We start from the raw sequence: 27,580 nt of genomic DNA, 5'->3' as shown, positions 1-27,580 counted from the left end.
CGAAACAATATCTTGAACGACTGTATTGCCTATAATTCAGCTTTCATAGGGTTGTCAAGGCTACACCAGGACAATCCTTTTTTCTTCTAGCAAAGCCATCCAAAGACATAAGCTTGATTTTGCCAAAGAAAGGAACAGAATAAGGTCTAAGGGATCGACGATCGACGGGTTGGAAGGCAATAACGGAAACCCCAGGTTCAGTGTGAACAAGGTGAGAGCGAGGGGCCGATGTTATGTCTTTCTCACTTTGCGATCGTCCGACACCAGACGTGACTGAGCCCAAATTCATATCACTCAAGTCAAACATGTGAGACAACGCTCTTTTTATTTTGATTATTCATATCTGACATTTTTTTTCTTCTCTCTAGCTCGGAACATTAGCTGTGGTACTAAAATGTCTCGGGGCTTTTCCAGTCTTAATGGCCAGGGTATTGTCCCTGCATTCCCTGGTCTGTCGGCTCGAAGCATCCCGGAAAACCCAGATATTCAACGTGAGACTCTCCGTTTGCTAGTGCAGTATTCGAGGGTGTCCTCTCTGACAGAGAATCCCTCAACTCCGACCACTTCTGACCATACGAGAGAGAAGGCCCGAGATGCCTGGCAGACTCCGCGGGCTGAAGTCCAGCCTAGTGAGCCGTCGCCTCGATTCAAGCGTTCATCAAGTAGCAGCCATGCCACTCAACCTTCTCCTTCTCGCTCTATCGATCCTTCCTCTGGCAGTCCAATAATCCGGGTTTCCCCTCGCACATCTTCCCGCGCTTCCTCCCGCGCATCTTCCCGACTTACATCTCCTCAACCCGTCTCTATCTCTGTCTCTTCCTCATATGGTATCTCTCCCAGTCATCGTGAGCGCCAACGGACGCTTAGGGAGAGCGTGGCCATCTCAAATACCAATAGAAAGGATGAAATTGTTGCTCCTATATCAAAGCAGCACATCTCTTACCCACCAGGCAACATGTCATCTGTCTCCATGTCATCTCACCCCTCGCGGTCAATATCCCCGACTGCCGAACAAAGTTCCATTCGTCGTTCTAGTCGAAATAGAGTCCAACCAACAAACTACTACGCCAATCCTTGGGTTAACGTTTCCGTTGACTCCAAAGAGCCCGACACAAATGTCGAAACTATTTTGGACACCGTGGTGTCTTCCCCACAGGAGCCGTGTCGCGTTTTGCCCCGTCGTGCAAACGTCCAAAAGATGCTGTACGGCCGTGAGCTTGGAGGCGGAAACCATCGGCCCATTATCACCGATGTGGTTTCGGACCTGAGACCATGGAAATCATGGCAAGGTGCTTCAGGGGATCTGCTTGTTCTAGCTTGGTCGCCTGATGGTACTCGGTTTGCGGCAGGCGCCGCAGCTAAATCAGACGAACATAATATGCAGTACAACAAGGCCAACAATCTTCTCTTAGGCGATCTCCAGAGCAATCGTCTAAAGGAAATACCGGACCATTGGATTCCACGTCCAACATCGTCAACAGTTGATGATCCCCGGCTTTTCATGAGCGTCAATAACATGCAGTGGATTGGCAACAGACTCTATACCGCTAGTTTTGACAAAACTGTCAAAATTTGGGACGTGGAATCAATCCACGACGTGTCCTGTACCCATACCTTGCAGCATGAGTCTCGAGTGGCAGTGATGTCCGTGTCGAGATTTAGCCCGCATATCTTGGCTACAGGAACAGAATCGATTTTGGTTTGGAACACAAAAGATCCGGAAAATTTGACTTCAACTCTCCTTCCCTTCGACCGCGATGCGCGGTATAAGTCCAAATTTGAGTTCTCATCGACGGCCCTGGCCTGGGGCCATACCCCGTCGACTGAGGAATACTTAGCCGGAGGTCTGGCCGAACCAGGGGAGGACCCAATATACAAAGGCCACTTAGGCCTGTGGCGAGCCCGTGAATCCGCATATGAGACCATCAGGATGTCTTCCAACTCACAAAATGTCTTCGACATTAAATGGCACTCTTCGTTGCCCATATTTGCAACGGCCAGTCCCGAGGACCCTCACAACGCGCGCATTAAAGGGATTGGCATTACCACGAAATCAATTGTGAGGGTGTTTAGCCTCAACCATGACCTCCAAAAACGTGTGCCGTCTGTGATGGAATTTTCCTGCCCGGCATTGGATGTCAATGAGGTCAGCTTTTGTCCAATGGATTCAAACAGCACATATGTGACCGCTAGTTGCACAGATGGTAAAACCTATGTCTGGGATAATCGGAAAGGTGATAAAATTCTCCACGAACTTCGCCATAGGGCCCCCCTTAACCCCATTGATCACCAGCGAAGCCGGGAAACGGCAGATGTGGGTGTTAGAGTAGCTCTCTGGGGTTCTTCTATGGACCAATTTTATACCGGTGCCTCCGATGGCGTTCTTAAACGATGGGACATTCGCCGGTCACCCGAAGATGTCCTCGTTGAGGATGTCGCAGCTTTCGACGAGGAGATTATGTGTGCAGCCTTCACCGATGATCATTCTCATCTCCTTGTCGGGGGTTCTGGGGGAGGCGTGCATGTACTATCATCAGGTCCTTGTTCGGACCCTAACATAAAAACTTTCGAATTCGAACACGCCCCAGAACCCGGGAAGCCGAGTGATAGTGGCATCTTTGTGGGAAACCAGCTCCTCCTATCTGGCCAGCTTGTCAAGCACGAAACGTTTGGTATGGGTCAAGGGCCCCGTTACACTGGGCCTTTTGCCTCGTGGGCTAGGAATGTCAAGAAAGATGTTTCTTCTGACCGAATTGGGCAGCTCCCTTTGCTCAAGAAATACCAGAGCCAACAGTTGGATGGTCCACCACCGGAAGATCGTCATGAACTGGACTCAAACCAACGACGAGAGGTTGGAAGACAAATACAACTTGCGGAAATACGAAATCGAGGATTCCACGCGAGAAAACGCCAGGAGCATAATGATCCTTCTACATCCATCTTCCAGGGCTCTGTATCCTTGTCTTCCCTTGGCTCTTCCCCGGCAGGGAAGAAGAGGAAGAAAAAAGCCGAAAAAATGGAAGTGAAAAAGGTGAAAATGGAAGGAGATAAAGAGGAGAATGGAGACGAGAAGGAGGATTGTGGAGGGAATGGAGAAGACAACAAAGAAGGGAAAGCCAAAAAGAAATCTCGGATGAAAAAGAAGGCTCGCAGGCTCTCCCGTCGGATAATCACCAACACTGAAAACGTCGACCTGACTCTCCTGGACTCAGATACGGAGATGGGGACGCCACACCGGCAGCGGTTTGACCTTGGGGAACTACTTGAGCGTCTTGAGGAAGATAACTGGTTCCCAGCTAGTGGAGAAATCGATCCTAACATCCAAAAGGAGATTGTCTAAGGGGATGCCTTTCTCAACAGTGGTGACTGCATTTTGCATAGCATTGAAGCGTGGAGTTCTGATTTGGTTTTTTATCTTAAAAAAATTCACGTTGCAGCGAAAGAGCTATTAATGATATCTGTGGATGTTAATTTGTAGAAGAACATAACCGATAGGCTGAAATCTTTGAATGTGGTAGCCTGTAGAACTGTAGATCTATAGATTACATATGTACCTAGAACCTAGGTAACTAACTATAACTATATGTGTTATGATGGTTAATGTTACTATATATGGCCTTTATATATGGTGACATCAGGGCACCGCCACCGACCTTGGGAGGCGCAGCCAGTATGCCTGAGGCCACAATTCTCCGCTTACTTCCCGAGTATATATCCATGAACTAAGCACTCCTCTTACTCTCTTACCCTCTCACTCTCTTACTCTCTTACTCTCATATACACACTCTCACTTTCTCTTGTCCTCATTTAAACTTAACCCTTTGATCACTCCCACAATACAGGCTTACAGACTTGCAACCTATTGAAGTTAATCATACCTATCACATCATGTCGTTCGCCCCGCCTTCGGGGCCTCCCCCGCCCTCGGTACCTGAGGGATGGAAAGCGCAGTACGACGATCGTTACCACGCTTGGTGTGTATTTACTCATCTCAATAAAGACCAAATACCAAAGTACTCTGTACTGACAATCAGCTAGGTTCTATGTGGACCTTGCTACGGGCAAATCGCAATGGGACCGCCCCGAAGCCCCCCCACCGCGCGGTGATGGTGATTTTCCAACCAATCCTCCCCCGCCATCATACAGCAATGCCGGGCCTGGCGACCCAGCAGCACTAGCCAGTGCAGGAGACCAGAAGCAACATATGGGATCAAATAACCCCTACAACCCGTCAGCAAATACTGGCCCAGGCAACGCCAGCCCTCACATGATCGACGAAGACGCAAAGCTTGCTGCCAAGCTCCAAGCCGAGGAAGATGCCCGGGCTGGTATACGAGGAACTGGAGCCGGACCAGGAGAACGTGGCGCCTCATCAGACTACTACAACAATGCCTCGCGGCCGCAGTCCACCGGCCCAGGGGGATATGCGGCGGGCTCAGCATCGCACAGCCCGATGCCTGAGCAGGAACAGAAGCGCAGCAAGGGTGGATTTTTGAGCAAGCTGATGGGCAAGAGTTCAAGCAGCAGGCCACCTCGGCCGCAGCAACAATACCCCTCGTATGCCCAGCAAGGTCCTCCCCCTGGTGCATACTACGGTGGTGGCTATCCTCCGCAGCATGGTCCCCAGCCTGGATATGGAGGTGGATATGGAGGTGGATATGGAGGTGGATACGGAGGATACCCGCAGCAGGGTGGATATTACCAGCAGCAACCGCCTCGCAGACAGGGTGGAGGAGGTATGGGGACTGCCGGTGCCGCTGCTTTGGGTGTTGGTGGCGGTTTACTTGGCGGTATGCTGATTGCTGATGCTATCGATGATCATCATGACAACGACGATTACGGCGGCGGCGGCGATGATTATGGTGGTGGTGATGACTTTGGAGGAGGGGACTTCTAAGCCCGGTTGGGTTTCGATTTCTTTGACTGTTCTGCTCTTTTCTTCTTTGGTTTGTTACTAGGATGGACTTCGGGATAAGGGACAGGTCTCTGTACAGCTCGAGGGACTTCTAGGCGTTTTGAGATCGGGAGGGATTTGGGAGGATTGCTTTTGTTTCGCCTAATCGGCCCTAGTCATTTATTGGCATTTGGCTTCAATTTCATGAGCCAAGAGCAGCTTTAGTTGGCTTTGTATCATACAATTAGCCATGAGACAATGACAAGATACCATGTCAAGAACGGTCAATATAATGAAGTAATAATCTTCTATGTGCGCCTCCGGGCAGGACCACTGGTATCTCTACCAGTTGAACCAGCCTGGGCCGCATCGTTGGCCGTGGGGCTAGGGGTACCTGTGCCCGCCATCCAGCTGGCCAGATCAAACCCACCACCAGCCATGGCATTGGCAGTGGCACCGGTGATAGGCGAGGAGCGAGAATGCTGCTCAAACTCGGCGCGCATCTCAGGATCCACTAGACAACAGAGTTAGGCCCCGAATATTTAATTAGGGTTATGGGGGATAGGCCTACTGTTATCCATGAGTTTGGGCATGACAAACATGAGACCCAGGGCGACAACTGCAAGCAAGACCATTGGGTTCTTGACTAGACTCAAGGGAGAGACTGCAATTCAATGCAAGGTTAGTACAGCAATAGGCATTTACTGCAGGTTGTATCAATGGGGGAAGAGGGGGATAAGCTCACATTGAGCACGCTGCTCATAGAAGACCTTCCGTCCAAGAACCTTGGCCTCGACAACCACATCAACCTGCTTCTTTCCAGCAACATCCACGATATATTTCTCTGCACCACGGTTATCCCATGGGTTCCCGCGGAAAGTCTCCCATATACCAAGAATGGATCCATCGGCCGCAACATCGACGCGGTAGGGGGCGAAGACGTAGTCGCCAGCAGAGCGAATATCAAGCAAGTAAGACTCGGGTTGAGCATCTGAACTCGAGGATGGAAGATCATGGAACACAAATGTCGCCGAGCGTGTCAGCGATGCGAAAAGGATGTGGTCTTTCCCACCAGAGGGGAGAGTGGTGAGAGTGGCATGGGTAGTTGCGGGGAGGACATGTGGGTTTGGAAGCGGACTAGAGACAGGGATAGTGATTGTCAAAGAGCTGGCAGATACCAGACTACTGATCCCTAGCAGGAGAAGAGAGGGGAGTGAAAAATGCATGGCTGAGATGTGTTGCTGTGGAAGACCAAGGTTCATGGGTTCCGATCAGCAAAGCAGTGTCAGTATCACGTGATGAATATCTTCTCCAGCTCTTGTGGATGTACAACCTACAAGCATCTACAAATCACCGAAACCAACATCTTGTCTTCCCCCCTTCCCAACACAGAGCATCATGCCTGTCTACCTTATTTCCAGGTACAAAATAGTCCACAATATTCTGGGGGCTGTATCCAACAAGAGAGACCCCATCATTCTAACACATATGAATAGGATCGCAGATCCCCTCTTCGCCATGACCATGGGCGTCTCTGCTGCCCTCACCCGCATCCGCCGTGACCAGCGCGAACAGCACCCCGAACGCGCATCGGAAATCACATACGGAAGTATCGTACAAACGAGCGGGCGTCGGTTACAACGGTGGTGGAACGGAGACTTCCAAGATGTTTAAACGGAACTTGTGATACCTCAGTTTGGAGTTTTGGTTTGAGAGATTCCCCAAAAGAGAATTAAACTTAATATTGGTTCTTGAATATTTGTATTCTATTTGTACATATTTACATACACGAACTGGACGTCATAATTATATGGAATGGTCATCCTCTACCCTTGCGCGGTTCTAAGGGGGATGCAATGCTTGTATAGCTTCAATTTAGTACAAGTCTAGAGGTCTTACTTAAATGAGGTGGTCTCATTAGTTATGATCTAAAATCTACAGAAAAAGAGTGGTTTGAATTAAGAAAGAATTTTGATTCACTAGGATTTTTCTCCCAAGAAAAAGAGATAACCTTGTATCTATGCAATCATGCGCAAAAAGGAAACCTTGATACCCCATAAGTTCGTAAAACAAGACGTGAAAGGAAACGAGTGCCAAACGGCTAAGAAAGAATCATTCAGAGCGAAACATTTAGTCAAGCTCCTCGGGCTTCTCCTCAACCTCGTCAGCGGAGCGAGCGCCACCCTCGGGGGCACCGGCGCCAGGGGGAGCCTGGCCACCGTAGGCAGCGGAGATGATGGGGTTGGCAACAGCCTCGAGCTCCTTCTGCTGGGACTCGTACTCGTCCTTCTCAGCAGTCTGGTTGCTGTCGAGCCAGCCGATGACCTCGTTGATCTTGTCCTCGACCTTCTTCTTGTCATCCTCGGAGATCTGGAGCTTACCCTCGGAGAGAGTGTTCTTGAGGGAGTAGGCGTAGGACTCAAGACCGTTCTTGGCCTGGATGCGGGCAGACTCAAGCTCGTCCTCCTCCTTGTACTTCTCAGCCTCGGAAAGCATGCGCTCGATCTCCTCCTTGGAGAGACGGCCCTTGTCGTTGGTGATGGTAATCTTGTTGGACTTTCCGGTACCCTTCTCGAGGGCGGAGACGTTCATGATACCGTTGGCATCAACATCGAAGGTGACCTCAACCTGGGGAACACCACGGGGGGGCAGGGGGAATGCCAGTGAGCTCGAACTTTCCGAGGAGGTTGTTGTCCTTAGTGCGAGCACGCTCACCCTCGAAGACCTGGATCAGGACACCGGGCTGGTTGTCGGAGTAGGTGGAGAAGGTCTCGGACTTCTTGGTGGGGATGGTGGTGTTGCGCTTGATCAGAGGAGTCATGACACCACCAGCGGTCTCAATACCGAGGGAAAGAGGAGCGACATCGAGAAGCAGGATCTCGTTGGTGGACTTGGAAGACTGGTCACCGGACAGGATAGCGGCCTGGACAGCGGCACCGTAGGCAACGGCCTCATCGGGGTTGATGGACTTGTTGGCGTCCTTGTTGAAGAAATCGGAGACGAGCTTCTGGATCTTGGGGATACGGGTAGAACCACCGACGAGGACAATCTCGTGAACGGAGGACTTGTCAATCTTGGCGTCACGGAGGACACGCTCAACAGGCTCCATGGTACCGCGGAAGAGGTCCTGGCAGAGCTCCTCGAAACGGGCACGGGTGATGGAGGTGTAGAAGTCAACACCCTCGAAGAGAGAGTCGATCTCGATGGAGGTCTGGGCAGCGGAAGAGAGGGTGCGCTTGGCACGCTCGCAAGCGGTGCGGAGACGACGGAGAGCACGGGCGTTGGTGGTCAGATCCTTCTTGTGCTTGCGCTTGAACTCGTTGACGAAGTGGTTGACCAGACGGTTGTCGAAGTCCTCACCACCCAAGTGAGTGTCACCGGCAGTGGCCTTGACCTCGAAGATACCCTCCTCGATAGTCAGGAGAGAAACATCGAAGGTACCACCACCAAGATCGAAGATCAGAACGTTGCGCTCACCCTCGACCTTCTTGTCAAGACCGTAAGCAATGGCAGCGGCAGTGGGCTCGTTGATGATACGGAGGACGTTGAGACCGGCAATGAGACCGGCGTCCTTGGTAGCCTGACGCTGAGAGTCGTTGAAGTAGGCGGGGACAGTGATGACAGCGTTGTTGACGGTGCCACCGAGGTAAGCCTCGGCGGTCTCACGCATCTTGACGAGGATCATGGCAGAGATCTCCTCAGGGGTGAACTGCTTGGCCTCACCCTTGAATTCAACCTCGATGACGGGCTTGGTAGCCTTCTCGACGATCTTGAAGGGCCAGTGCTTCATATCGGCCTGGACCTCAGCATCCTGGAAACGGCGACCAATGAGACGCTTGGCGTCGAAGACAGTGTTGTGGGGGTTCATGGCGACTTGGTTCTTGGCGGCATCACCGATGAGACGCTCGGTGTCGGTGAAACCGACGAACGAGGGAGTGGTGCGGTTACCCTGGTCGTTGGCAATGATTTCAATGCGGTCATCACGGAAGACACCCACACAGGAGTAGGTGGTTCCCAGATCAATACCGACGGCGGGAGCCATGGTGAATGTGTGTAATCGTTAAAATGAAAAAAGAAGTGGGGTGTGTAGAAAGAGATTCGTGAGTCAAGAGGGTAGGTAGTATACAGAGAGGAAGAGGGTATTTGATAGTGAAGAAAAGAAGAAAGAGGAAGGGGACGAGGGCTGAGAAAAGCTCCTATATAGTGAGCGGTGTATTACTCCAGAAGCTTCTAGAGGGAGCCTTCCATGGGGATCCATGAGATTCCACGAGATTCGATGACCCAGCAACCACCTCATTACGTTCTTCATTAAGACTCTCGTAGGTTCCAGATGAGCCTAGTGGAGTCTTGAAGTTGACGAATTACTTGATTCTCTCTAGAATTATTGTCAACGATGTCAATTCCTACTTTTTTACTTTGATTCATGTTTTTCTTTGACGTTCTCTTTTTTTTTTTGGCGGGGCTGTATGATGTAATAGTGGGATGACTCTTAAGGCGGTGTCAGATTATGGTATTTAAACAAGATCAATACCGAATCCAATACAGGATTAATACCCGTCGCCATGGGAGACCCCGTTTGATTTATGTGTTTTTTGGGGGGTGAGGTACATACATATGCACACACATGTATACAATAAGGATGTATATATATGTATTATTGGTAATGGTATGGTCAATTATGAATACGTCATGGTGAATTCATGACCTATGACCCCATCCAACTTATACCTTACACCTTACACCTATCACCCTTGGAAGTATGTACAAAAGTACCTAGCTAGGTAACAACCTTGGAATTGACTCCGGGTATCCATGGACCATGGATGTCATCCAGTTATCCACCCGTGGGCACCTGGAGTGGTTTGTGCGGACTTCGGAATTCGGAGGGAGTGTTTCTCCGTAGCGCAATTCCTGAACTCATATTATGTAACCCTTCCTAGCCCCGGAATCGGAAATATATTTATCCATATCATCTCCTGAGGCAGAAACTACATTTCGCACTTTCGGTGAATATCTTCACAATCCTTCTATTCTTTTCATCTATCATCTCTTTATATGCAACCACTAACTAGACCATAAGGATTATTTGTCTCAGATAAGAACAGATATAACCCTATATACTTACATATTTACTCCGTACATCTGTTAGTATTCTCATATACTCCATACTCCATAAAATAAAAAGTCAAGAACCTTGGAACAACCCTCGGATTCCCCTGCCAAGAGCCCAATATATTATATATTGTATACTGTACTCCGTTCACAACCGTAATCCGATGTTGTACGGAGTAGTCCACCATACTCCGGAGGATAGCTACCTAGGTACATGTGTGTCCTTAGTCTCCAAAATTTAGACAAATCGGAGCCAACCCGGAGAAACTAACATTTTCTCTTATTTCTTATTTACCCCTACAACATAAGCCTGACGGGGAAAATAAGAAAGAAAAAAAAAAAAAAGGCCGAGCCAAGCCGGGCTTGCGCCATCCGCGCTAAGCATTGATGTTTAACCTTGTACGGAGGAAATGTAACCTTGAAACATGGGCATTATCTTAAACTTGTCCAATCGGGCGTTGTCTGATGGGAAAATGGCGAATATTTACTCCAGTCGCACACAATGAGGGACATTTCTAAACCGTACTAGTTTTCTACCTTAAAAACATCAATATATACTTCATATTTTATCTTGCCTTCTATCTGGATTCCGCTAGAATCCTCTCTAAAAACCCCTCGCCATGTTCGCTGGACTGAAGCGCAAGGGGCCCGGGGACCAACCTACCAAGGTCAAAATAGAGGAAGACACTATGGGGCTAGAAGGTTCAGAACTTTCTGCCAAAAACCCAGAGGTGGCAGAGACCGGGGTGGATGAGGAGAACCTCCATTTTAAGGGGGAAACAGCCGCTATTGAACAAGAGACACACGATAACCCCGAGATTGCGGCATTGCCCATGTCTGTGAGACATCTGATCAACTTGACCGATGACCCCAGCTTACCGACAATCACCTTCCGTTACTTTGTGCTTTCGGTCATCTTTGTTATCCCTGGAGCCTTTCTGTCGCAGATGAGCTACTTCCGCACAACCAAGGCACCATACTCCATCTTCTTTGTTCAAATTGCCTGTCACTATGCCGGTCACTTTATGGCCAGAGTCCTTCCCGACTGGAAGATTGGGCTACCTGGTACTCGCTTTTCTTTTAGCCTGAACCCGGCCCCATGGAGCATCAAGGAGCATGTCTTGGTCACACTGACTGCAGCTTCGGGGGCTACGTACAACATGGGGTATGCTCCCATCGTCCTCGCAGAGCTTTGGTACGGCACACGCGTCAATCCAGCAGTTGCCATTTTCTTCATGCTTTCAATCGTATGGATTGGCTACTCCTTTGCTGCTCTGGCCCGACAAATCCTTTTGCCTGACCCAGAGTACATCTGGCCCCAAGCTTTGATGCAGACCACATTGTTCGAAACTTTCCGCAAGACAGACAACTCATCGGCTCTCGCTCGGCGCCAGATGAAGGTGTTCTTCTTCGCGTTTCTAGGGATGACCATGTGGCAATTCCTGCCAGAGTATGTTTTCCCATTCACCTCGTCCCTAGCCTTCCTCTGCTGGGTGGCACCTCGCAATCCGGTGGCCAATTTCATTGGCTCAGGGATTGGTGGCATGGGATTCCTCAATCTCTCGTTAGATTGGTCAAATGTGAACTGGAATGGATCCTCAATCATGACGACCCCATACTGGACGCAGGTCATCTTGTTCTTGGCATTTGCTTTCAATTGTTGGGTCCTACTTCCTGCAGCGAAGTGGGGGAATCTAGGTTCCTTCAAGCATGGACTCATGTCAAACAGCCTTTTCCTAGGAAATGGTACAACCTACCCAACCCTCGACGTACTCACCCCAGACTATCACCTGAACGTGACCGCTTATGAGGAGTATGGACCGATGTATATGGGCTTGCAAAATGTGTGGGCAACATTTTTCGACTACGCCAAACTACCAGCAGCGGTCACTTGGATCTTGACATTTGGATACGCACAGGTTTCCGGGAATGTCCGAAGAATCTGGTCATCTCGCACAGCTGAGAAATCCCCCAAGAACGAAAGCATTCATCACCAGTACCACGACCGCCTCAACGTTATCCAGAGACAGTACAAAGATATTCCATGGTGGTGGTATGGGATTCTATTCTCGGTAGCCTTTGTCATTCTGATCATATTCCTCGCACTCGGACATCTCTTCATTCCAATCTGGACCTTGTTTGTGGCCCTTGCGAGTGCTGCTGTCCTGGTCATCCCGTTTGCTTGGCTTTACGCTATCTCCAACTACCAGCTTGAGACGGGCTCTTTCAACGAACTCATGTATGGCTACATGGTTCACACTAAAGCCGGCGAGGCCCACCAACACCCCTGTGGTCCTTCTGTTTATGGGGCTATTGCGGGTGACGCCTGGTATCGTGCACAATATATGCTCCAGGACCAAAAGATTGGCCACTACATGCACATTCCACCCCGCACGGTTTTCTTCTCTCAAATTTTCGGCACTTGTATGGGTGTTCCAATCAACTATGCTGTCATTCGTTGGATCATGGACACCAAAGGAGATTATCTGACTGGCAAGAAAACAGATCCACTGAATCAATGGACAGGACAGTCCCTACGGACCTCTAACACCATGGGGGTTCAGTACGCTGTGCTTGGTCCGAAGAGGCTTTTTGCTGAGACCGAAATGGCTGTGCTTCCCTGGTCATTCCTTATAGGGGCGGTCATTCCTCCTATTCTCTTCTGTTTCCACCGATTTTTCCCCCGGCTTCGGATTGACCTGTGGAACATTAGTATCTTTTTTGGAGGACTGGCGATGTTCTACGGTAACATCAGTACTGGTTACACATCTGCCATTATTGGTGGATATGTTGTAATGTATTGGGCTTACCGTCACCATTTTGAGGTCTGGAAGCGGTATAATTACCTGGTTGCTGCTGCGTTTGATGCTGGATTTAACCTCAACATGTTGCTTGTCTTCTTCTTTTTCGGAGCAGGCAAGCAAATTTCGATGCCAAAATGGTGGGGCAATAATGCAACCTCTGTGGAGAGATGCTTCGCTCTTGACAGCTGATTTGCTTTTATGATTTGGAAAACGAACAGTTGATATTATGAGTTCTAATACAAAAGTTGACACATTTTTTTTAATACTTCACAAATGCAGGCAGAAGAAGCGTCCTAGTATGTTGTAATATTGTTTGATGGCCTGGAGCTAACACTTGTCCATATAAACATGTTAGACAGGATTATCTTGCTGTGTAGGTAAATTTTTCCATAGTTTGCTCTTTGATTTCATTTTGATTCCATTGAGTTCCTTTTCAGTTGATATAATACTTCCAAGATTCCAAGATTGTCCTTGATGCCTCAGGGCAAGATTTGTCACGGGGCTTGATCACCCGCGACAGCCAATCAGGCGGCGAGGTCACCCTTACATGTTGTTTTGGTTCGAGGGGGAAGACCTTACTTTGCAGACCGTCTTTTAAATTCCCCTTGCCCCCTTTCCACCAACCATCCATCCTACAATTCTCCATCCACTCTAAATAAAACCTCATTATGGCTGACCAGGCGACTATTTCCAACTCCAACGAGCAAGCCTTCGCCAAGGGCAAGGGCAAGGCTGACCCCACGCAAGATATGAGCATGGACGAGGAGAGCGAGTCGGAGAGCGAGAACGAGATCGTGAGTCTATAATTTACACCTCCATCTACTTATTTTATACTGACTTTGCTTGCGTGTTCCTAGGCTGACAATGGTGTGTACCCCCACCATAACCCCCCCCAAGTAACCCATGTTTGAATGACAACATGCGCCAGAATGACCATCAATTGCCTCCAAACTGACCCTTTCTGCTCCTAGACGAAGATGATGACACACAAGACAATCTCAACGACCCTATCGACCAGAGCAACATCATTCAGGGTGGCCGACGCACACGCGGCAAGGTCATTGACTACTCTAAGATCTCCACTGATGAGATGGAGGATGATGAGGATGATGATGAGGAATACCAGGCCCGCGAGGACAACGAGACCAACGATGATGATCAGATGCGCGACTAGGCTCGACAAATACAAAACTTCCGGGTGGCATGGAATTGCTTTGAACTATAGGCGCCGCAGATCGGTCCACGATGTTTTTCTTTTTCCTTTTTTTTTGCGTGTGTCCATAAGATGTCTCGCGATTCTGTGATGACAATGAATCAACGACTATCTCTTTCGAATTTCCATTTTCAACCCTGTTGATATACACTTAATGCATTGACTATGGGTTGGCCGATGTTCATTCTATGATGTAATTTGTAGACCAAATAAATTCTTCTAGGGTCTAAGTTGAAAACAAGTGTTGATTTTTCCCCCATTATATTCCATCATAATAAATCCCGGAATGACCAAATTGACAATAAACAGATGCCCATGCGAACCGCAACTGTTGTGTGCCTTGTGTATCGATTTTCAGTATTTCCAACTTTGGAAGGTTGGGCTATCACGTGTTGTTCAGCGAATGACAACGCTATGGCCACCTCGATGTTTTTATCTCCGCAAACATCGAGGACTCGAACAGTGATCGACTTGGATTTTGACCCTTGGGAAATGCTCGATTGCCGTTGAACAAATTATCTGCAGTTCATGTGCCTCCTCTTCTTCTGTCGCGAACTCTAACTACATCCCACGACCGTCATGGCTTCACGGTATAGTTCCACCGTTAATTTCTCGGTTCATTATAGGGTGTCCTTCAGCTAATGCAGCAGCGATCTAAATAGATTTCCTCGTCAACGTGATCCCCGCGCCTCTTCATCTCTCTTCGATCAATACGGTGGTGACTCCCGCCAAGCTAGCAGATCGCCTGCCCAACAACCAGGTGGATACGGGTACGGAGGTTACTCCAGTCCAGCACCTAATGGTTATGCGAGTAGCGGTCCCGCTGGAGCAGGATATCAGAGTGCATCGCCGGATAAAAAGTGCGTTGAGTGGTTCATAACCCTTTTGAGATCGCTCGCCATTCTTCCGACGATGTATGTATACTAACCAAGGCTTTGCTATAGGGGACACTACTCCGATGCAGTTCTCTCGTCTCTCGAGTCACAAAATGACGCTGAGGTAGAGGGTATCAGCGCCAAGGTCAAGATGTTGAAGGATGTAAGAAGCCTCGCACTCAAACTTCCAGGCCCAACGAAAACAGGTAGTCGTTCGAAATAACAAACCGCTGACGGGGAAACCTCATTTAGATCACAATTGCAATTGGCGATGAAATACGAGATACCACACACATTACTGACCTCAATGATTCATTCGATAACACTCGAGTCCGACTCCGCGGGAATATGAACCGTATGCTTCGCATGGCTGAGAGCACCGGCGTCGGCTGGCGAGTCTGGCTCGGCTTCTTTTTCGCTGTCTTCCTCCTGTTCTTCTATGTGTGGATATTCTGAACGTATACCCTTGATGTCTCTCTGAGACGTGCCTTCGCGCTCTATACCATCTCGACCACGCCCGCCTTTGTCGCCTTTGTCGCCTTTCTCGCCTTTATCATCTTTAATCTCCCGTCTTCACGCAAAACCCAGCGACTTGCTCCTTTACTCCGTCTCATATGGATCGAATTACGCACATTACTTATCAGTATCTTCAGCATGGGAATCTTGGCTTTGGCGTTATGAGGTGTTCTGGGGTTTATGGATTCTTTGAGCTATGTATATGCAAAACCCCGGCCATTGGGTCAGATGTCGGCTACGTACTGATTTCTGGATCGGCGCGTTGGGGGTCTGCCTGGCATTTATCCCCGGGGACAATTCAGGAAAGTTGTCCAATGTGATTTGATGATGGCCAGGTTATTTCTGACTGGAAAATGTTCCAAGTAAACCGTACATAATGCATATAAAAACAATATAAAACAACATACAGAAACTGCCCGAGAAAAGTAAGTCCTTTACAGGCGGAGATTTACCTTCTAAGACTGGGATCTTAGCTTCAGAACGCATTTGAAGTCATGCTCATTGAATTTTCTCATAGAATATCTTATCTCGTAAAGGAGGTATCATAAGCTGCCATCAAAACTCCGAGGCAGAACCCCCGCGAGATCTATCTTTTTATGCTCGCTCAAAACGCCGTAGAGGAAATCGAACAAGTTTAACATCGTTTCGAATAGCCTCTAGTTTAGACTATCCCTGGGCCCACCGATGTGGCGCGGGAACCTTCTCGCAAACCCACTTCGTCGACTGCCCTGACTGGTTATGGATGCACGCAGGTCTTCATCACTGTAAAGCATGCTGCTAGAATCAAATGCATCCCCACCACCGCTCCAGCGATTGAGGAAACGGCGCTGGGCTTCAGTCTCGGGCTCGCGACGCAGAGTCGGAGGTGGAGGCAAACCACCACGGCTGTTTGGCGTGCTGGTGCGAAAGTTCTCGGCAAATCTGGTTTGAATGATGCTGGGTTCATTTTCATCTTCCTCGTCATTTAGCTCTTCTTCGCTGTCTGTGTGCTGCCATTCCCCTTCTTGCTCCGAGCTTTGCTCTGCGGCATCAGGAATATCATCGTCGAGGTCGCGCGTCATGTCTTCACTCACACTCTCACCATCGGCGGCAGGTATCTCCGCATCCAGATCAGGCTGGTTGTCGAAATCATCCTCTTCGTCATCGTCATCATACAGGCCTGAGCCCTCGTAGTCATCATCAGGGAACCCTTCGGGAATGTCATCATCCAAGTCGCGCTCCATGTATTCTCCTTCATCGCCAATGTCATCTTCCTCGAGTCCCTCTTCGCCTTCCTCGATAAGACCTGAGGCCTCCTCCTCCGCGTTGGGGATATCGTCATCCAAATCTCGTTCCATGGCTTCGTCCTCTTCGACTTCCCCTGTTTGCATCCCCGTATCGTCATCCATAATTCCTTCTCCCTCCGCGGCTTCCATCTCAGCCGCAGCAGCTTGTAGCGCCTCTTCGCGCTCCGCTTCTTCCTCTTTCATACCGAGCATTGTCTTCGCACATCCTGCTGGCCTGATCCATGAATATCCGAACGACGCGATGTTCAATTTTCGAGAGCGTAGCGAACGTTCTTCTGCAGCTAATGTGGCGATTGTGTTGGCAGAAGAGCGGGATGGCATTAATGAGCGATGACTGCTGGGTGTGCCGCTGGCATTGCGTCGGGCGAGGTGATTGGCTGCGGAATTGTCGCCAGCTTGTTGATCCGACGTAGAGCGATATGGTTGGGAAGATCCGAACCAAAGTTCATGGGACTATCGCAATTGTTAATTTTCTCCGGGGCTGTTTGAGAAGCTTGAATAGCTAGAGCCTGGCACTTACGTCGCGCGGGGTGATGGATGAAAGGGTGAGCATCTCCTCAAGGGCTGTTGTTTAAATTCTGGAATTGGGAATACTATGGTGCCTCCAAGGTTATCCCGATGTTTTCTGTTTATGGAGTTTTGGGGGGATGGCCTGTTATGCGGCGTTTTGTAGCTGTGCTCCAAAATAGTATGGCGTGGCGAGTGGAGTGGTCACTGGTTCTAGGACTTCGCAACGCGGGTAAGCTTTAATTCTCTTGGGAATAAAAGGTCATAGAGAAGCAATTGGCGATGTTGATATAGGGATACGATATCATCAGAGTCAGGAAACCGCGCGCGAGGGCAGAAAAGGCCGGAGCTCCACAGCCAATCAATTCATCTGTGCGGGGAATCCCCCGGCCCTATGTTGTACTTTGTACTTTGTATACATACAACATAGCTAACTATGTAGTCAGTTATATCTACTCCGTACTACATATGCCTCAATATACTACATTCAGGCCTAAGCATTATATATATAGGAACACTCTCGAAAGCCAAGGCTAATCATATTCCACATAGTATCATCTATTAGTGTCTAATAACATTTAGAACTTTAAACAACACAAGAATAGTCGGCCGCTTATGTGGCTTTATTATGTCTTTTGTTCTTTTTAGGGGTATATGGAGGTAGTAAAAAAGCATACTTTGTGCAAGAGACGTTTCTATGTATAGCTTTTTAATCTATATAGATTGACGTATCTAGGTTCTATTTTTGTAGGGTTTGTCATGGATACGGATATATAATCCACACCCTCTACATATATTATAGAGCATTACTTTTCAGTTTCTGTTGGCTTGGCCTCAGGGACCTGCACAGCATGGGGAGAGGTGCTTCCACCTACTCCGTACAGAGTACCTCAGAAGGCAAAACCCAGTCAATGATGAGTTTACCATTTTATTAATCTAGGCCCTTAGCTACAGGTACTGCATATGTACTCCGTACCATGATGCATAAATCAAGGACCAGCCAAATGACTACATATGTAGGTAAGACCCACCTGAGTCAAAATCCAAGACCTCCCAGGCCTAGATACAGGGGGAAGTGAGCTGGTGCTTCACTGGTACGATGTTCTCAAGTTGTATATTGTAAGAAGTGGGATGTTGGGGGAATCCCAAATGGAAACATTCGTTAAAGTGGTGAGATGTTCGAGTTGTTCTTATAGTTGATAACTAACTACTAGTTAACTAACTAGTTGATGTGTTCGATGTCAATGTTGGTCTCCGAAATCACCCGGTACTAGCAACCCGGTGAACCTAAAGTGGACAAGAGGACACTCGGGAAAATTCGGGTGGATACTATTGGACCTAGCTTTCCCTGAAATCATGACGTTCGATGGATGTGTCTTCCCACGTCTTCTCATGTCTTCTTACTTTCATCGGCACTTTGATTGGCCTAGAAAAGGCGGGGATCATGTGATACCCACTCTGATCTGGTTCCGGAGTTAAATCTGCTGTAAAATACGGTAATTATACATTGCTACATTGCTACCTAGGTACATCGCGACATACATGTGTACTCCGTATGTGAACTATGAACAAAAAAAGAAATCAAATGCAGAGAAGAGTACGGAGTACCAATCCTATTTCACCCGATCAATATTGATGTACTACGTATATTGTAATGGGATAACACTATATGTAGACAGCTAGGCTAGACAGCTAGGCCAAAAAGGAGAAAGATTCTTAGAAGTTATGTATTCTTATTATTATCGTCTACCTTATCTTTATATCTTCACATGTCTAGACGGATCACTTTCCTCCGGACTCCATTCGTCTCCAAATTATACAATGGGGTAAAGCATATGGAGTGGTTGAGAATGTAAAACATGGGGAAGCAGGGATTCCGATTAATTCGTGGAGCTGAATCCCTATAGTCCAGGGGTAGAGGCAAAGAGGCAATGGCAATAAACAGCCCTGTAGGTAATTTGAATTGAACCGCGATAAGCAGTCAGACTTCAAACGGACTGTCCGCAAACGGCTCCCCGAAATCGGGCTATGCATCTACAAGCGAAGGTGATAGAGAGGGGAAACCCGGGAGAGGGGGACTTGGCCGTTGTCGGAATGTCCACGTAGTACCGTTACTTGTTACTTGTTACAGGTATTTGCATTACCATCCATTGGATGTCTGTCTTTTTAATATGCCCAATGAATATCCACTCAAATGTCCATGATAGATTACTATCTTTTTCTTTTCTTTTCTGTGTCTTTCCTGGGATGAACTTGAATATAAGTTATCCTTCAAATCGGTACTTTTGCTATTTTTTTTTAGTACTTTTTCATGTTCCCCCCTTCCTGCAGATGCAGACTAAATGCAAACTGGCGGCTCGAAACCAAATGGATTAAGCACTACATCTTGGCCCCACTGGGGAGTGCGCCCATCCACCCGGGTCTCCCACTCTCCATGTGAGAATTGCCTTATTTCTAATACGGGAATGTGTACGGAGTATACTCCGTACTCCGTACTGTGTACTTCGTATGTATACGTCCAATGAGCAGCTCTGATCTTTTTTTTATGGGTCTATGGACCTTATGGGCCTATGGGGCCGCCCGGCCCACTGGACCTTGTTTTCTTTGAGCGTTGGAGGGAATGGAGAAAGAAGTGAGGTACGGGGTAGAAATAAAAAAAAATCAGATCTAAGAAATAGGTAGATTTAGCTATATAGTATAGTAATATATTAATAATATATATACGGAGTATATGCATATAAGATATTTAGAATACTAAAGTTAGTTGACGTAGTAAAGAGCTAACCCTGGGTCGTAACATCTTCCCTCTGATTGGTTGAGTGATGCTTATCTTGGGATGATTTGCACTCCGTAATCATAATGATTATCATTACTTTGGAATGCTCTTTGGAGCTGTTTTCGTCTATTGTATGTTAGATGTCAAACTTATGCCCTGTTCAACTGAGTAGAGAGCCTCGAAGTGGCATGTTATAACATGTAGCATAGCATGTAGCATGTTTTATTGTTTTATTGTTTTACCATTTTACCCATTTTACTCATATTTCTTTCACTTAAACATTCCCTTACCGTTTCTCTTGGCTGCTTTCACCTAACAATTTGCCACGGTAAACTCCCCACCATCGTAATTTTTCTCTTTTTGGGTACAACGGGGCTTGCAATCCCCGGACCTGTTGTCCCGCCGTAATCGCCCTTCCTTTTTTTTTTTTTTTTTACTCTCACTCCCCCTCCTTTTTATTTTCTGGTTCTCCTTTTACCTTCCCCTCCTCTTCCATCTTCAACTCTTTCGCAGAAGCTGGGTGATCATTGACCCGTTTGTGCCTCCCTCACGCTGCGACACACCCTGTGACGACATCGCTGTCAACCCCCAGTCAACCCCCCAAATCGGCGGGGTCCTTCCTAGAAACCAATCCCCTTCAGTTACCATTCCATTCTCTGTCGGTTCCCGGCGGAAGAATGGGTCTTAACTTGGAGGAGCTCTATGGCAAAGATATAAGTGAAGAACAGGCCCCTCATGAGTATTCTCAGTACCAACCCCAAAAGGGTTATGGCTGGGCCAATGCTCTGCCAGAGCGGCAAGGTCTGTATGACCCTGAATACGAGAAAGATGCCTGTGGTGTAGGCTTTGCAGCGTGAGTGAAAACCCCCCCAAGGCTGGCCCCCCAATTGGAGACATGAGGACCAACCCAATTCTGACGGACAAATCAGTCACATCAAGGGAAAGCCAAGCCACAAGATTGTTAGCGATGGTGAGTGCTAGTTTTCTACTCTTTGAGCTCAAGGTCAGAACAAATGAAACTGATGGCAATCGAACAGCTCGCAATCTACTGTGCAACATGACCCACAGAGGAGCTGTTGGCTCTGATGCACGGGACGGTGACGGTGCTGGTGTGATGACCAGTATTCCACACAAGTTCTTCATTAAGAACTTTGCCCGTGAGGTGGGTGTGGATCTCCCCCCGTTGGGACAATATGCTGTTGGCAACTTGTTCTTTAAGCCCGATGAGGAGGCTCTCAAGCAGTCCATAGCGAGCTTTGAGGAACTGGCCACGACACTCGGCTTGCGCGTTCTTGGATGGCGTGAAGTGCCGCGGGATTCAACCATTCTTGGCCCTGCCGCACTATCTCGAGAGCCCATTATTATGCAGCCATTTGTGGTCTTGAAATCAGCATATGGTGAAGGCAACAAGCCCGAGATCACTGACACTGAAAAGTTTGACGAGAGAACTTTTGAGCTTCAGTTGTACGTTCTACGAAAGCGTGCTACTCATGTCATCGGTCTCGGAAACTGGTTCTACCTCTGCTCTCTCAGCAACCGGAATATCGTCTACAAGGGTCAACTCTCTCCCGTTCAAGTGTACACGTACTACCACGATTTAGTGAACGTAGACTACGAGGGCCACTTCGCCCTAGTACACTCTCGGTTCTCTACAAACACATTCCCATCCTGGGATCGTGCTCAACCCCTCCGATGGGCTGCCCACAACGGTGAAATTAACACCTTGCGAGGAAATAAAAACTGGATGCGTGCACGAGAGGGTGTTCTGCGGTCAGATGTCTTTGGTGAGGAGCTTGATAAGCTGTACCCTATTGTTGAGGACGGTGGTTCCGACTCAGCCGCGTTCGATAACGTGCTTGAACTACTCATGATCAATGGCGTTCTGTCCCTTCCTGAGGCAGTGATGATTATGATTCCCGAGGCCTGGCAGGATAACCCAGCCATGGATCCAGCCAAGTCCGCTTTCTACGAGTGGGCTGCCTGTCAGATGGAACCTTGGGATGGCCCGGCTCTTTTCACTTTCTCCGATGGACGCTACTGCGGTGCTAACCTTGACCGTAACGGTCTCCGTCCCTGTCGTTTCTACGTAATGGACGATGACCGCATCGTCTGTGCCTCCGAGGTTGGCGCTATTGATATTGACCCGGAGAGAGTCGTTGAAAAGGGCCGCTTGCAGCCTGGAAAGATGCTGCTGGTTGATACCGTGGCTGGGCGGATCATTGATGACGCTGAGCTCAAGCAGACTGTTGCCCGCCGCCAGGACTTTGCCGGCTGGCTGGACAAAGCGCTTCTGAAACTCCCTGCTATTAACCAGACCCTGCTTGACTCTAACGTTGATCTTTCTTTTGCCCTGGACAACAACACCATTCAGAACGACCCCCGCCTCCGAGCATTCGGGTACTCTTTTGAACAAGTCAGCTTGATTCTTGGTCCCATGGCCGCAGACTCCAAGGAAGCTTTGGGCTCTATGGGTAATGATGCACCTCTCGCCTGTATTTCCCAACAGCCTCGCCTACTCTACGAATACTTCCGCCAGCTCTTTGCCCAGGTCACCAACCCTCCCATTGACCCTATCAGAGAGGCTGTGGTTATGTCTCTCGAATGTTACGTCGGTCCTCAGGGAAACTTGCTGGAAATGGACCCGTCGCAATGTCATCGTCTCCGTCTTCCCTCTCCCATTCTGAGCATTCCCGAGTTCAATGCTTTGAAGAATGTCAACCTAGTCCACAAGGATTGGACTGTGCGAACTATCGATATCACGTTCGAGAAGAGTAAGGGCACCGCTGGTTATATTGAAGCGCTTGACTCCATCTGCGATGGCGCCACTGAAGCTATCCAGAATGGCGACAAGGTCATCATTCTCTCCGACCGTGCTACATCCGCCGACCGTGTTCCAGTCTCTGCATTGCTGGCTACCGGTCTGGTGCACCATCATCTCGTCCGAAACAAGTGGAGATCGCTTGCTGCCCTGGCAGTTGAAACTGCCGAGGCTCGCGAGGTCCACCACCACTGTGTTCTGCTAGGATATGGTGCCGATGCCATCAATCCCTACCTGGCTCTAGAATGTATTCTCAAGATGAACCGGGAGAAGTTGATCCGCAAGGACATCCCCGATGAGAGGGTTGTTCAGAACTATAAGTCATCCTGTGATGGCGGTATTCTGAAAGTCATGAGTAAGATGGGTATCTCTACTCTGCAGTCTTACAAGGGTGCCCAGATTTTCGAAGCCCTTGGTATCGACGACAGCGTTATTGATCGCTGCTTCTCCGGTACTGCCAGTCGCATCCGTGGTATCACATTCGATCTGATTGCCCAGGATGCATTCGCCTTCCACGAGCGTGGTTACCCCTCGCGTCCAATTGTCGAGGTTCCCGGTCTGCCCGAATCCGGCGAGTACCACTGGCGTGATGGAGGAGAGGCCCATATCAACGACCCTACTAGCATTGCCAACGTGCAGGATGCCGTTCGCACCAAGAACGACAAGTCCTACGAAGCCTATGCCAAGTCCGCACATGAACAGATCAAGAACTGCACTTTGCGTGGAATGCTAGACTTCGATTTTGACCAGCGTACCCCTATTCCCATCGACCAGGTCGAGCCTTGGACCGAGATTGTTCGTCGCTTCGTGACCGGTGCCATGTCCTACGGCTCCATCTCTATGGAATCTCACTCTACAATTGCCATTGCCATGAACCGCTTGGGTGGCAAGTCCAACACTGGTGAGGGTGGTGAAGATGCCGAGCGTAGCAAGAGAATGGAGAATGGCGACACGATGCGGTCCGCCATTAAGCAGATTGCTTCTGGTCGTTTCGGTGTGACATCCAACTACCTAGCTGACGCCGATGAATTGCAAATCAAGATGGCCCAGGGTGCCAAGCCCGGTGAGGGTGGTGAATTACCCGGCCACAAGGTCGTCGGCCCCATTGCTCGCACTCGGTTCTCCACACCAGGAGTCGGTCTTATCTCCCCGCCCCCGCACCATGACATCTACTCCATTGAAGATCTGAAGCAGCTTATCTACGATCTTAAGTGCTCTAACCCCAGAGCTCGTGTCTCCGTTAAGCTCGTATCTGAAGTTGGTGTTGGTATTGTCGCCTCTGGTGTGGCCAAGGCCAAAGCTGATCACATCTTGATCTCTGGCCATGATGGTGGCACCGGTGCCTCGCGCTGGACCGGTATCAAGTATGCCGGTCTTCCTTGGGAATTGGGTCTTGCAGAGACTCATCAAACTCTGGTTTTGAACGATCTTCGTGGTCGTGTCGTGGTCCAGACTGATGGCCAAATCCGTACGGGCCGTGACCTTGCCATCGCCTGTCTCCTCGGAGCGGAAGAATATGGATTTGCCACAACTCCTTTGATCGCATTAGGATGCATTATGATGAGAGTGAGTACCTCCAGCCTCTGGTTCCCTAACGAGCAGCCTATTAACAACTGCCTTTTCCCTAGAAATGTCATCTGAATACCTGCCCTGTTGGTATCGCGACTCAGGATCCCGAACTGAGGCAGAAATTCAAGGGTACGCCCGAGCATGTTATCAACTTCTTCTACTATGTTGCCAACGAGATGCGTGCCATCATGGCTAAATTGGGTGTTCGTTCGGTTAATGAGATGGTTGGTCGTGCTGAGCTGCTCAAGGTCCGGGACGATATTCGGAATGTCAAGCAGGAACGAATTGACCTGTCACTCATCCTGACCCCTGCTCACTCACTTCGTCCCGGAGTCGCTACCTACAATGTTCGCAAGCAGGATCACCGCCTTCACACCCGCTTGGACAACAAGTTGATAGCTGAATCGGAGCTTGCTCTTGAGAAGGGTTTACCTTGCCGAATTGAGTGTGATATCGTCAACACCGACCGTGCTCTGGGCTCTACACTCTCTTATCAGATCAGCAGACGTTATGGCGAAGCTGGTCTGCCTCAGGATACCATCCACGCAAACATTAAGGGCTCTGCTGGTCAATCCTTTGGTGCTTTCCTCGCCCCCGGTGTCACCCTTGAGCTTGAAGGTGATGCCAATGACTATGTCGGTAAGGGTCTTTCCGGTGGCCGTCTCATAGTCTACCCCCCGCGTGGAGCCGCATTCAAGGCTGAAGAAAACGTCATCGTCGGTAACACCTGTCTTTACGGTGCCACCCGCGGAACTTGTTACTTCCGGGGTATGGCTGCTGAGCGTTTTGCAGTCCGTAACTCTGGCGCTACTGTCGTTGTTGAGGGTGTTGGCGATCACGGATGTGAGTACATGACTGGTGGTCGTGTACTCAATCTCGGACCAACTGGCCGCAACTTCGCTGCTGGTATGTCTGGTGGTATTGCCTATGTTCTTGATAAGAACCAGGACTTCCATTCCAAGGTTAACTTGGAGATGGTTGAGATCTCCAGCATCGAAGACCCATCAGAGATTGCCTTTGTTCGTGGCTTGATTGAAGATCACCACCATTACACTGGCTCTGAGTTGGCTGCTCGCATTCTTCTCGACTTTACTCGTGCGCTTTCTCACTTCGTCAAGGTCCTGCCAACTGACTACAAGCGTGTCATGGAGGAAGAGGCTGCTAAGGCAGAGGCTGCAAAGAAGGCCGAATTCACTCTTCCTCAGCTCCCTAGCACCCCAGTCAAAGCCGAGAAGGCCAATGCCCATGACTCCAAGAAGACTGACTTGCTGGATATTGAAGACAGCATTAGCGATTCGAAGACTGAGAAGAAGCGATCTGCATTGATCTTGGACAAAACGAGAGGTTTCATGAAGTACAGCCGCCGCAGTGAGAAGTATCGCAGTGCAACAACCCGTACTCGCGACTGGGGCGAGATCTCTCACCGCCTCAGCGAGGATGAGCTTAAGTACCAGTCTGCCCGTTGTATGGACTGTGGTGTTCCATTCTGCCAATCTGACACTGGCTGTCCCATTTCCAACATCATACCCAAATGGAATGAGCTCATATTTAGAGGGCAATGGCAGGACGCTTTGAACCGTCTGCTCATGACCAACAACTTCCCTGAGTTCACCGGTCGTGTGTGCCCTGCGCCTTGCGAAGGCTCCTGTGTTCTAGGCATCAATGAAGACCCCGTCGGTATCAAATCCATCGAGTGCGCAATCATTGACCGTGGATTCGAGATGGGCTGGATGGTTCCCCGCCCCCCTAAGATCCGCTCTGGCAAGACCATTGCTATCATTGGCTCTGGGCCTGCTGGCTTAGCTGCTGCTGATCAGCTCAACCGCGCTGGTCACAGCGTCACCGTTTATGAGCGTGCCGACCGAATGGGTGGTCTTCTCATGTATGGTATCCCCAACATGAAGCTTGACAAGAAGGTTGTCCAGCGCCGTATCGACCTCATGGCCGCTGAAGGTATCAAGTTCGTTGCGAGCACTGCTGTTGGCCCTGACTGCGAGGTTTCCCTGCAGTCTCTCCGTGCCACAAATGATGCTGTTATTGTTGCCACCGGTGCCACTGTTGCGCGTGATCTCAAGGTCGCTGGCCGTGAATTGGATGGCGTGCACTTTGCCATGCAATTCTTGCATAAGAACACCAAGTCCCTCCTCGACTCTGGTCTTTCGGATGGCGCATACATCTCCGCCAAGGACAAGCATGTTGTCGTCATTGGTGGTGGTGATACCGGCAACGATTGTATTGGTACCTCTGTCCGCCATGGTGCCAAGTCGGTGACCAACTTCGAGTTGTTGCCCCAGCCTCCCCCAGAGCGTGCCCGTGATAACCCTTGGCCGCAATGGCCCCGTATTTACCGTGTCGACTATGGTCACACCGAGGTCAAGACCCACATGGGCAAAGACCCACGTGAGTACTGTGTCATGTCGACCGAGTTCGTTGACGATGGCAACAACCGCGTCAAGGGAATCAACACTGTCCGAGTTGAGTGGACCAAGAGCGCTACCGGTGGCTGGGACATGAAGACTGTAGAGGGTAGCGAGCAATTCTTCCCCGCTGACCTTGTCCTCCTGTCTATGGGATTCTTGGGCCCCGAGGATCGTGTCTTGGGTGAAGATATTGAGCTTGACCCTCGCAAGAACATCAAGACTCCTCCTGGCCACTACTCGACCAACATTCCCGGTGTCTATGCGGCAGGTGACTGTCGCCGTGGGCAGTCTTTGATTGTCTGGTGAGTTTTCGTCCAATTTTTATATAACTAGTGATATACTAATACGGTTCTAGGGGTATCAACGAAGGTCGCCAGTGTGCTCGCGAAGTGGATACTTTCCTCAGCGGAACCAGCTCCCAGCTCCCAGTCACCGGTGGTATCGTCCGTCGTCCTGCCATCGATTCCGTCCCTCAGCCCACTGAGGTTGCTGCTTAATCTAGCGGTGATGTAGGGACATGTTTACGACTTTGACGGCCATTTTCACAACAAAAGTTCCATGGGGTTGGTTCTCTGCGCGAATGAAAAAATGCCTCCAGGACTGCGCTTTCTTGAGTTTTGCTTTCTATCCTTTGTTTTATTTTTTTTTGGACTCATTTTCACCTTTTTTTTTTTTTTTTTTTTGCTTCAGCGGTTTCCCCTCCCTTCTTTCAAGTTTGCAAGGTGTTTAGAGCGTCTGCCATTCGGTGATCTCTCTATTTCTGCTGTACATAGCTTTTCTGCAAATCTGA

General features: G+C 49.2%; 11 protein-coding genes across 11 annotated transcripts; 7 read left to right on the top strand and 4 right to left on the bottom strand.

Annotated features, from left to right (window-relative positions):
- Nucleotides 1-394: 394 nt before the first annotated feature.
- Nucleotides 395-3,340, top strand: N7487_001277 (WD repeat protein; the record flags this gene model as incomplete). The annotated part of the gene is made up of 1 exon (XM_056869025.1): nucleotides 395-3,340. The coding sequence occupies one exon, from the start codon at nucleotides 395-397 to the stop codon at nucleotides 3,338-3,340; it is 2,946 nt and encodes a 981-aa protein (XP_056733809.1).
- Nucleotides 3,341-3,888: 548 nt separating this feature from the next.
- On the top strand, nucleotides 3,889-4,897 carry N7487_001276 (WW domain-containing protein; the record flags this gene model as incomplete). The annotated part of the gene is made up of 2 exons (XM_056869024.1): nucleotides 3,889-3,974; nucleotides 4,039-4,897. 2 exons carry the CDS (start codon nucleotides 3,889-3,891, stop codon nucleotides 4,895-4,897), a joined length of 945 nt encoding a protein of 314 aa, XP_056733808.1.
- A 305-nt stretch (nucleotides 4,898-5,202) lies between these two features.
- On the bottom strand, nucleotides 5,203-6,120 carry N7487_001275 (uncharacterized protein; the record flags this gene model as incomplete). The annotated part of the gene is made up of 3 exons (XM_056869023.1): nucleotides 5,203-5,408; nucleotides 5,466-5,558; nucleotides 5,640-6,120. 3 exons carry the CDS (start codon nucleotides 6,118-6,120, stop codon nucleotides 5,203-5,205), a joined length of 780 nt encoding a protein of 259 aa, XP_056733807.1.
- Nucleotides 6,121-6,272: 152 nt separating this feature from the next.
- N7487_001274 (Non-classical export protein 1) lies at nucleotides 6,273-6,572 on the top strand. Its single transcript, XM_056869022.1, has 2 exons — nucleotides 6,273-6,315; nucleotides 6,391-6,572. The coding sequence occupies exons 1-2, from the start codon at nucleotides 6,293-6,295 to the stop codon at nucleotides 6,566-6,568; spliced, it is 201 nt and encodes a 66-aa protein (XP_056733806.1). The 5' UTR covers nucleotides 6,273-6,292; the 3' UTR covers nucleotides 6,569-6,572.
- Nucleotides 6,573-7,024: 452 nt separating this feature from the next.
- On the bottom strand, nucleotides 7,025-7,486 carry N7487_001273 (Heat shock 70 kDa protein; the record flags this gene model as incomplete). The annotated part of the gene is made up of 1 exon (XM_056869021.1): nucleotides 7,025-7,486. The coding sequence occupies one exon, from the start codon at nucleotides 7,484-7,486 to the stop codon at nucleotides 7,025-7,027; it is 462 nt and encodes a 153-aa protein (XP_056733805.1).
- Nucleotides 7,487-7,517: 31 nt separating this feature from the next.
- Nucleotides 7,518-8,936, bottom strand: N7487_001272 (Heat shock 70 kDa protein; the record flags this gene model as incomplete). The annotated part of the gene is made up of 1 exon (XM_056869020.1): nucleotides 7,518-8,936. The coding sequence occupies one exon, from the start codon at nucleotides 8,934-8,936 to the stop codon at nucleotides 7,518-7,520; it is 1,419 nt and encodes a 472-aa protein (XP_056733804.1).
- Nucleotides 8,937-10,626: 1,690 nt separating this feature from the next.
- N7487_001271 (OPT family oligopeptide transporter) lies at nucleotides 10,627-12,999 on the top strand (the record flags this gene model as incomplete). The annotated part of the gene is made up of 1 exon (XM_056869019.1): nucleotides 10,627-12,999. The coding sequence occupies one exon, from the start codon at nucleotides 10,627-10,629 to the stop codon at nucleotides 12,997-12,999; it is 2,373 nt and encodes a 790-aa protein (XP_056733803.1).
- A 479-nt stretch (nucleotides 13,000-13,478) lies between these two features.
- Nucleotides 13,479-13,984, top strand: N7487_001270 (histone H2A.Z-specific chaperone CHZ1; the record flags this gene model as incomplete). Its single annotated transcript, XM_056869018.1, has 3 exons — nucleotides 13,479-13,604; nucleotides 13,668-13,677; nucleotides 13,782-13,984. The coding sequence occupies 3 exons, from the start codon at nucleotides 13,479-13,481 to the stop codon at nucleotides 13,982-13,984; spliced, it is 339 nt and encodes a 112-aa protein (XP_056733802.1).
- Nucleotides 13,985-14,602: 618 nt separating this feature from the next.
- N7487_001269 (SNARE domain- containing protein) lies at nucleotides 14,603-15,354 on the top strand (the record flags this gene model as incomplete). Its single annotated transcript, XM_056869017.1, has 4 exons — nucleotides 14,603-14,613; nucleotides 14,686-14,883; nucleotides 14,968-15,061; nucleotides 15,151-15,354. 4 exons carry the CDS (start codon nucleotides 14,603-14,605, stop codon nucleotides 15,352-15,354), a joined length of 507 nt encoding a protein of 168 aa, XP_056733801.1.
- A 716-nt stretch (nucleotides 15,355-16,070) lies between these two features.
- N7487_001268 (uncharacterized protein) lies at nucleotides 16,071-17,253 on the bottom strand (the record flags this gene model as incomplete). The annotated part of the gene is made up of 2 exons (XM_056869016.1): nucleotides 16,071-17,153; nucleotides 17,221-17,253. 2 exons carry the CDS (start codon nucleotides 17,251-17,253, stop codon nucleotides 16,071-16,073), a joined length of 1,116 nt encoding a protein of 371 aa, XP_056733800.1.
- Nucleotides 17,254-20,660: 3,407 nt separating this feature from the next.
- Nucleotides 20,661-27,287, top strand: N7487_001267 (glutamate synthase (NADH); the record flags this gene model as incomplete). Its single annotated transcript, XM_056869015.1, has 5 exons — nucleotides 20,661-20,836; nucleotides 20,913-20,953; nucleotides 21,021-24,367; nucleotides 24,430-27,092; nucleotides 27,146-27,287. The coding sequence occupies 5 exons, from the start codon at nucleotides 20,661-20,663 to the stop codon at nucleotides 27,285-27,287; spliced, it is 6,369 nt and encodes a 2,122-aa protein (XP_056733799.1).
- Nucleotides 27,288-27,580: the final 293 nt, after the last annotated feature.

The sequence above is a fragment of the Penicillium crustosum genome, assembly GCF_028827405.1.
Source record: "Penicillium crustosum strain IBT 35664 chromosome Unknown utg000001l_segment0_segment0, whole genome shotgun sequence".
NCBI lineage: Eukaryota > Fungi > Ascomycota > Eurotiomycetes > Eurotiales > Aspergillaceae > Penicillium > Penicillium crustosum.
This window is presented reverse-complemented; position numbering and strand designations above follow the sequence as displayed.

Coding starts and splice junctions, on each gene's coding strand:
- N7487_001274 (XM_056869022.1), top strand. CDS start 6,293: ATGCCTGTCTACCTTATTTCCAG. Junction 6,316..6,390: donor CCTGTCTACCTTATTTCCAG/GTACAAAATAGT, acceptor ACATATGAATAG/GATCGCAGATCCCCTCTTCG.